At 40.9% G+C, this 8225-nt stretch overlaps 1 protein-coding gene across 2 annotated transcripts; it reads right to left on the reverse strand.

Annotated features, from left to right (window-relative positions):
- Positions 1-3459: 3459 nt before the first annotated feature.
- On the reverse strand, positions 3460-7261 carry LOC102539016 (PC-esterase domain-containing protein 1B-like). 2 transcript variants are annotated; one of them, XR_012073140.1, is made up of 2 exons: positions 5931-7261; positions 3460-3504 (listed from the first exon to the last, which is right to left on the reverse strand). XR_012073140.1 is itself a non-coding variant. In XM_031677752.2 (1 exon), the coding sequence occupies exon 1, from the start codon at positions 7259-7261 to the stop codon at positions 6029-6031; it is 1233 nt and encodes a 410-aa protein (XP_031533612.2). In that variant the 3' UTR covers positions 4843-6028. The 2 variants fall into 2 exon arrangements, 1 of the variants encoding a protein (XP_031533612.2); XM_031677752.2 differs by lacking the exon at positions 3460-3504 and having other exon boundaries at positions 4843-7261.
- Positions 7262-8225: the final 964 nt, after the last annotated feature.

The following is an 8225-nucleotide window of genomic DNA, read 5'->3' on the forward strand; positions in this document are numbered from 1 at the left end:
AAAGCATTCATGAAGGTCACAGTCCAGGGGCTCAGGCTCACTGAAAGACTGGGATGTAACCACAGGACTACAGAATGCTTCCTCCCTCCACTTCCTCCCTGCCACCATATCACTAAAGGATTATTTATCATAGTTCCTTTTACCCAGTACATCATGTCCAGCTTTCAACAAAACAAATTACAAGGCATACTAAAAGGCAACCCCCCTCTACACTTTTAAAATACAGAGCAAGCATCAGAACCAGATCAGATATGGCAGAGTTGTCAAAAGTACCAGACAAGAATTTAAAAGAACTATGATCAATATGCTAAAGGCTCTAAAGGTAAAAGCAGACAATATGAAGAACAGATGGGTAATGTAAGCAGAGAGATAGAAATTCTGAGACAGAATAAAAAAGAACTGTAGAAATAAAAAATACTTTAACAGAGACAAAGAATGCCTTTGATGGGACCTATTAGTAGAAGGGCATGGCTAAGAAACAAATCAGTGAGCTTGAGTCTATGCCAGTAGAAATCCCAGAACTAAAAGCAAAGAGAAAAATGGCTGGAAAAAAAATGTAACAAAATATTCAAGAACTGTGGGATGACTATAAAGGTTTAACATAGGCATAATGGGAATACCAGAGGAGAAGAAAGAAAGGAGCAAAAGAAGTGTTTGAAATAGTAAAGACTGAGAATTTCCCCATATTAATGCCAAACATTAAACCACAGATCCAGGAAGCTCAAAGACCATCAAACAGGATAAATGTTAAAAAAAAAAAGCATCAAGGCATATCATATTTAAACTGCAGAAATCAAAGATGAAGAAAAAATCTTGAAAGAAGACAGAGGAAACACCTTACCTACAGAGGAGTAAGGATAAGAACTACATCAGACTTCTCCTCAGAAATCATGCAAACAAGAAGAAAGTGAAGTAAGATACATAAAGTTTAGACAGGAAAAAAACAAACAAATATGAACTTAAAATTCTGCATCCTATGAAATTATCCTTCAAAGTGCAGGAGACATATTTTCTGAGACAAACAAAAATTGAAGGAATTTGTTGCCAGCAGAGACCTACTTTGCAAGAAATATTATAAAAATATTCTCCAGAGAAAAGGAAAATAACGTCAGAAATTCAATCTATGCAAAGAAGAGCATTAGAGAAGGAACAAGCGAAAATAAGATAAAAACTTTTATTTTTTCACTTATAAATGATTAAACAGATAACAGTTCAAAATAGTAATAGCAACATGTTTGATGTATGGACAACTGTGCTGTACCCATGAAACTGTACAGTACTACTTGAAAGTAAACTGGGATAAGTTGTAATGTATATTGAAAACTCTACAGCAGCCATTTAAAAAGGTAAACAAACAAACAAAACAAAACAGAAGTAATTAATATGCTAAAAAAAGAAGAAAAAAATAGAATCACACAAAATGCTCCATAAAACCCACAAAAGATGGGAGAAGAGTGAAACAGAAGAACAAGAATAAAGAACAAGGGCAGCAAATAGAAAAGTCACAAATACAGCAGATATTAATCAAAGTATAGGAAAACTCACATTAAAAGTCAATGGTCTAAACACATCAATTAAAAGACCAATTAATAGCTTGTTAGAATGGATCAAAAGACCCAACTGTATGTCATGTACAAGAAAACCACTTTATTTTGTGTGTGTGTGAGGGAGGTAATTAGATAATTTTATTTATTTGTTTATTTTTATTTTAATGGAGGTACTGGAGATTGAACCCAGGACCTCTTGGCATGCTCAGCATGCACTCTACCACTGAGCTACACTCTCCCCCAAGAAACCCAACTTAAGTATAAAGATGCATATAGATTAAAAGTAAAGGTATTACGTAATAATAAAGGGCCAATTCTCTAAGAAGACATAACAAATTTTATTATAGATGCACTTAACAAGAGAACATTAAAATACAGAAGGCAAATACTGACAGAACTGCAAGAAGAAACAGATAAATCTACCATCACAGTTGGAGACTTCAAGACCTTCTATCAGTAAATGGACAGATTCAGCAGGCAGAAAATCAGTAAGTACCATAATTGAACTCTACAGTATCACCAGACAGCTGAATATAAATATCATCTATAGAATACTTCATTCAACAAGAGAAGAATAAACATTTTTATTAAGCTCACATGGAACATTCACCAAGATAGACCACATTCTGATCCATAAAAATACACCTTAACAAATTTAAAAGAATAGAAATCATACAATGTCTCAGACTACAGTGGAATGATCTTAGAATCAATAATAGAAAGATAGCTGGAAAATCTCCACATACTTGGAGATTAAATAACACATTACTAAATAATACATGGTTCAAAGAAGAAATCTCAAGAGATATTTAAAAACATTTTAGCTAAACGAGAATAAAAAATAACATCAAAATTTTGGGGATGCAGTGAAAATAGGGCTTAAAGCGAACTTTATAGCATTAATTGTAAGTACTGAGAAAAGAGAAAGATCTAAAATCAATAATCTAGGCTTCTACCTTAGAAAACTAGAAAAATAAAAGGAAATTAAATCTACAGTGAACCAAAGAAAAGAAATAACAAAAAATTAGAGCAAAAATAAAAGAGGCTGAAAATAGGAAATCCATATATAAAATCAATGGAACCAAAAGCTGGCTCTTTGAAAAGATCAACAACAGCCAAGAAAACCAAGAAAAGAGAGGACACAAATTGCTAGTGTCAAAAATGAAAGAAGGGCATCACTATAGATCTCATGGGCATTAAAAGAATAAGAATAATTAAAGAACATTATGAACAACCCTATGCCCACAAATTTGTTAATCTACATGAAATAAACCAATTTCTTAAATGATACAATCTGTCAAAACTCACAGAAGAAGAACTGAATAATCTGAATAGGCCTGTATTTATTAAGGAAATTTAATCAATAATTAAAAACCTTCCAAAACAGAAAGCACTAGGCCCATATGAGCTCACTGGTGAATTCTACCAAGTATTTATTATATTGACTGCCTAGAATTTCTTCTACCAAATAGAAGCTAACTCATTCTGTAAGTCCAGCATTATTCTAATACCAAAACCAAAGACATTACAATAATAGGAAATTATAGACAAATATCTTTTCAGGCAAAAATCCTCAACAAAATATTACCAAATCAAATCCAACAATGTATAAAAAGAATTATACTTCATGACCAAGTAGGATTTATCCCAGATATGCAAAGCTGGTTAAATATTCAAAAACCAAATTAATGTAATCCATCACATAAACAAGCTACAGAAGAAAAATGACATACTCATATCAATACATGCAGAAAATGCCTTTGACAAAATCCAATCTCATTCATGATAAAAACAGCAGAAGCTGAGGGGAACATCCTCAACTTAATTAAAAAACACATACAAAAATCTATAGCTAACATCTTACTTAGTGGAATAAAACTATGGCTTTCTCACCAAGATCAGGAGAAAGGCAAGGATGTCCCCTCTAACCATTCCTTTTCAACATCATCCTGGAGCTCTAGATAATGCAACAAGAAAAGGAAACAGACATTACACAAATTGGGAAGGAAGAAATAAACTGTACTTGTTAACAGGTGACATGACTGTTTATGTAGAAAATGTGAGAATCAAAAATACTCCTGGGACCAAGAAGCAATTATAGCAACATTGTAGGGTACAAGGTAAATATACAAAAGTCAATTGCTTTCTTATATACCAGCAATGAAACATTGGAATTTGAAATTAAAAATGCAATGCCATTCACATTAGTACCCTCCAAATGAAACAGGTATAAATATAACAAAATATGTACAATATCTGTATGAGGAAAACTATGAAATCCTCATGAAAGAAATCAAAGAACTAAATAAACGGAGAAATTCCATGTTCATAGAAAAAAAGACACAATGTTGTCAAGATGTCCGTTCTTCCCAACTTGATCTATAGATTCATTGCCATCCCAGTGAAAACACCAGCAAGCTATTTGCAGACGTTGATAAACTGATTCTAAAGTTTAGATGGAAAGGCAAAAGAATCAGAAGAGCCAATATTGAAAAATACAATATTGAAGGAGAAAAACAAAATTGGAGGACAGACACTTCAGGCAACAAAAGGTGTCAGAACAACTGGACATCCATGAGCAAAAAAAATGAATCCAGACACAGATTTTATATAATTCACAAATATTAATTAAAAATAGATCACAGATATAAATGTAAAATGCAAAACTAAGTTAAATCCTAGAAGATAACACAGGAGAAAATTTTAGATGACTGTAGGTTTGGTGATAACTTTTAGATACAACACAAAAGCCACAATCCATGAAGGAAACTAAGTTGGACTTCCTTAAAATTAAAAACTTCTGCTCTGCAAAAGACACTATCAAAAGAATGAGAGGATAAGACACAGACTGGGGAAAAATATTTCTAAAAGACATATGATTAAATACTATTATCCAAAATACACAAATAAATCTTAAGAGTCAAAGGAAAAGGAACAACTGACTAAAAATGGGCAAAAGATCTGAAAAGATATACAGATGTCAAATAAACATATGAAAAGATGCTCAATAACATGTTATTAGGGAATTGCAGATTGAAATGATAAGATACCTTGACATTAGCATGGTGAAAATCCAAAACACTGACAACATCAAATGCTGCTAAATATGTCGAACAGGAACTCTCATTTGTTGCTGATGGGAATGCAAAATGGCAGAGCCACTTCCACTCTTGAAGACAGTTTGGCCTTTTCTCACAAAACAAAACATACTCTTACCATATGATCCAGCAATTGCATTCCCTGGTATTTACTCAAAGAAGTCAAAAACTTATATCCACACAAAAACCTACACAAGAATGTTTAAATAAGCTTTATTCATAAGTGCCAAAACTTGGCAGCAACTAAGACATCCTTCAGCAGGTGAATGCATAAACAATGGTACATCCAGACAATGGAATACTATTTAGCACTAACAACAACTGAGCTATCAAGCCATGAAAGGACATGGAAGAACCTTAAGGGCATATTACTAAGTAAAAGAAGCCAATCTGAAAAGGCTACTTACTGTATGATTCCAACTATATAACATTCTAGGAAACATCAAACCATGGAGAGTTATGGATGGGTGGTTGCAGGGGTTGGGTGAAGGGGAAGAGTAGAGAGAAATTTTAGGGCAATAAACCTATACTGTATGATAATACAATGGTGGATACATGTCATTATACATCTTTCAAAAACCACACAATGTACATCACCTAGAGTGAACCCTAATGTGAAAAACGGACTTTGGGTGAAATGATGTATGAAGGTAACAAATATACGATTTTGGTGTGGGATGTTGATAGTGGTAGAGGCTGTCTATGAGAAGTATATGAGAACTCCCTACTTTTCTCTCAATTCTGCTGTGAATCTAAAACTGCTCTAAAAAAAAGGTCTATGTTAAAAAAAATGTGCTAGGCATTTGATGAGCTTGAGAGTAGAAAATGTTTTTAACAGAAAAAAAAAACTTTGTGTTAGTGAATGGAATACTTTTTTAAAGTATAAATATTATGTTGAAGCACAGATAAATTTAATTAAGGAATGTGCAAGACAATTTGTGAAGAAAGCTTTGGGGATTAAGTTCTATAAACGTATGTAGAAACTAGTGCTATTTAAGTCTTAACGAAAATGTTTTGGTAAGGTTTCAGGATCAAAATTTTTACTTTTTTTTTTCTTTTTAGGAAGAAAGTATATGGAGAATATTGTTGGAAGACATATTTAGGCAAGGCTTAACTGTGTGTGTACTTTTTCATTTAGAGTTAATTTTGCCCAAATGCCAAGCTAGAGGAGAATGGTGTGGTAGTCTGAGTTTTTGCCCCCTCAACAAGAAGTAGGGTGGAGGTTCTGGCTGAGAATGTGTGAGGCTATTCACTGCAGAAAGCAAGAAGCAGAAAGAGCCCTCACCATGGCAGAGTTGCTGAAGGCCACGCTTGAAAGAGAAGTCGGGCAGTCTGTCCAGCCTATTAACCATGTTGGGAAGGAATCCAGGTATATAGGTCTGGCTACTGAGGCCTTTCCTCTGGCTGTGCTCGGGGCCGTCTGTTTGTTCGCCTTCGCTGGCATCTGTGTGGCTCGTCAGAATGCCGGGGAGGGTAGGGAGGTGATGCTCTGCTCCGATGTTGGGTAGAGGCTCTGCGGATGGGGCCCGGACGCGCCTCACGGCCAATCAAGTCGGCTTCGCCAGCATGTTCAAGCCGGCGCCTTGAAGAATCACTGGAGAACCCGCGCTGTGAAGTTGGGTAGGAGTGCACACGGGCACCTTGGGAGTAGGGCGGGAACGGATGTCGAGCCTGGGGAAAGGGCACAGGTCTCCGCAGTGAATGGGAGCACGAAGACGTGGGTGGGAACCAGGAAAAGGACTGTTCACCTGGGTCACCTCTGCTATCACGGGGCTGTCTCTGGCTCACCGGGCCTGAGTGTCCTCTGGCAGGGCCATCCCTGATCCACCTGCCCACAGGGTCGCGGCATGGGAGGTACACGCCCCAGGCGTCAGCCACGTGCGCCAGCAGCAGCTGAGAGAGATGGCGGTGGGCGCGCTCGTCCCAGTGCACGCCATCTCGATGCCGGTGCTGCCCAGCGTGCCGGAAGTGGAAATGGAGGTCCAGCACGTCGAAGCCATGCCTGCTGGCCTCAGTCGAGCTGTAGAAGTTGGCCTCCATCACGTCTTCTCGCAGGCGCACGCGGCGGGACGGGCGGTCTGGCGGGAGGAAGCTCGCGGAGACCATCTCGGCCACCGGCATGGCGGTGTTCCACACCAGGAGGCAGGCCTCGGGCAGCACCTGGCCCAGGTGTCCGAACAGGCTCTCCAAGTCCTCCCGGTAGCTCCTCCGGAAGTCGGGGCCGTACCTGGAGAGGTCCCAGAGGCAGGAGTTCATGACCACCACGTCCGGGGCGTGCTCGCCGCGCCGCAGGTCTTCCAGGACGTCCTCGACGTACGGGGAGTACGCGCGCGTGAGGAAGTAGAAACGCACCAGGTGGTGGCCCGAACGGAACTGGCGGACCTCGCGGTAGTGGGTGCCGCGGTGCAAGCCTTCCCACCTGCCGCCCTCCAGCAGCACGTCCTGCTCGAAGCTCAGCTCGCCCTTGTCCTTCAGCTGTCTGGGAGAGAGCAGGCAGTCCTTCTGCAGCAGGAGCACCAGGTCCTTGTACACAGTCCTCTGGACAGAGTCCCCCATGACCACCACAAACTTGTTGTGCAGCAGCTGCCGGACTTCGCAAGCCCGCAGGTGGGCCATGGTGGCGGAGGGCGGGGTGGTGGCCTCGCTCCTGCCTTTGCTCGGGCAGGTCTGAGGAGAGCTCAGGGAAGGTCTGAGGAGAGCTCGGGGGAAGTCTGAGGAGAGCTCGAGGGAAAGTCTGAGGAGAGTTCGAGGGAAAGTCTGAGGAGAGTTCGGGGGAAGTCTGAGCAGAGCTCGGGGGAGGTCTGAGGAGAGCTCGGGGGAGGGGCAGAACTGCACCGGAAGGAGAGGGGTGGGCCGGCGGCGCGGGGCGTCTCTTTCTGGCGCGGGGGTCCCGGGCCGCGACGCAAATGGAGGCAGCAGCCCGACGCGCTGAAGTCCGCCTCAGCCAGAGCTGACTTTGGCCTAGAGCGTGACCTCTGACCCACGGAGCTCTTGTGCGAGGCTCAGGCTCCACCTGGCGGAGGGGAGGCGCAGAACCCCCACGGGAACCTGCCGCGCTCAGCGTTGTCTTTCAGTGGTAACGCGCTTGCTTTCAGGTACCTCAGGCTTGGACTGCTATTACTCTGCACTTCTGGGCGCATGCGGTCCACTGCCTGCTCTTTGTTTTACCAGTGTCTGAATTATGGGGCATACAGTCGCATGTGGGATGCTTGTCTGCCCCTGACTCTTGCTTTCTCTATGTGTTCCCTTCTCTACTTGAGAATTTCTTCGTTGCTGGCTTGGTTCTCCTTATGTACTGCCACCTCCTGTTCTAGCGGCATTTGGCGAATGTCTCCCGCTGGGGTCTGATCTATAGCCAGGACTTCCAGGCAGTGATTGGCAGAATACTTGGGTCTAGTGCAAATATTGAGGGTTCAATTCTATTTTTTTCCTCTAATTAAACTGCTTATTGTCACCTCACTGTGGATTCTCATGCACTTGCGAGAAATAATACACAGATATTTTCATATACCCTTTACTCACTTTGCCACAGGGAGAACACTCTTATCACCAACCCTCCGGCTCTATTTCCCTAATGCCC

Source organism: Vicugna pacos, chromosome 5 (genome assembly GCF_048564905.1).
Source record: "Vicugna pacos chromosome 5, VicPac4, whole genome shotgun sequence".
NCBI lineage: Eukaryota > Metazoa > Chordata > Mammalia > Artiodactyla > Camelidae > Vicugna > Vicugna pacos.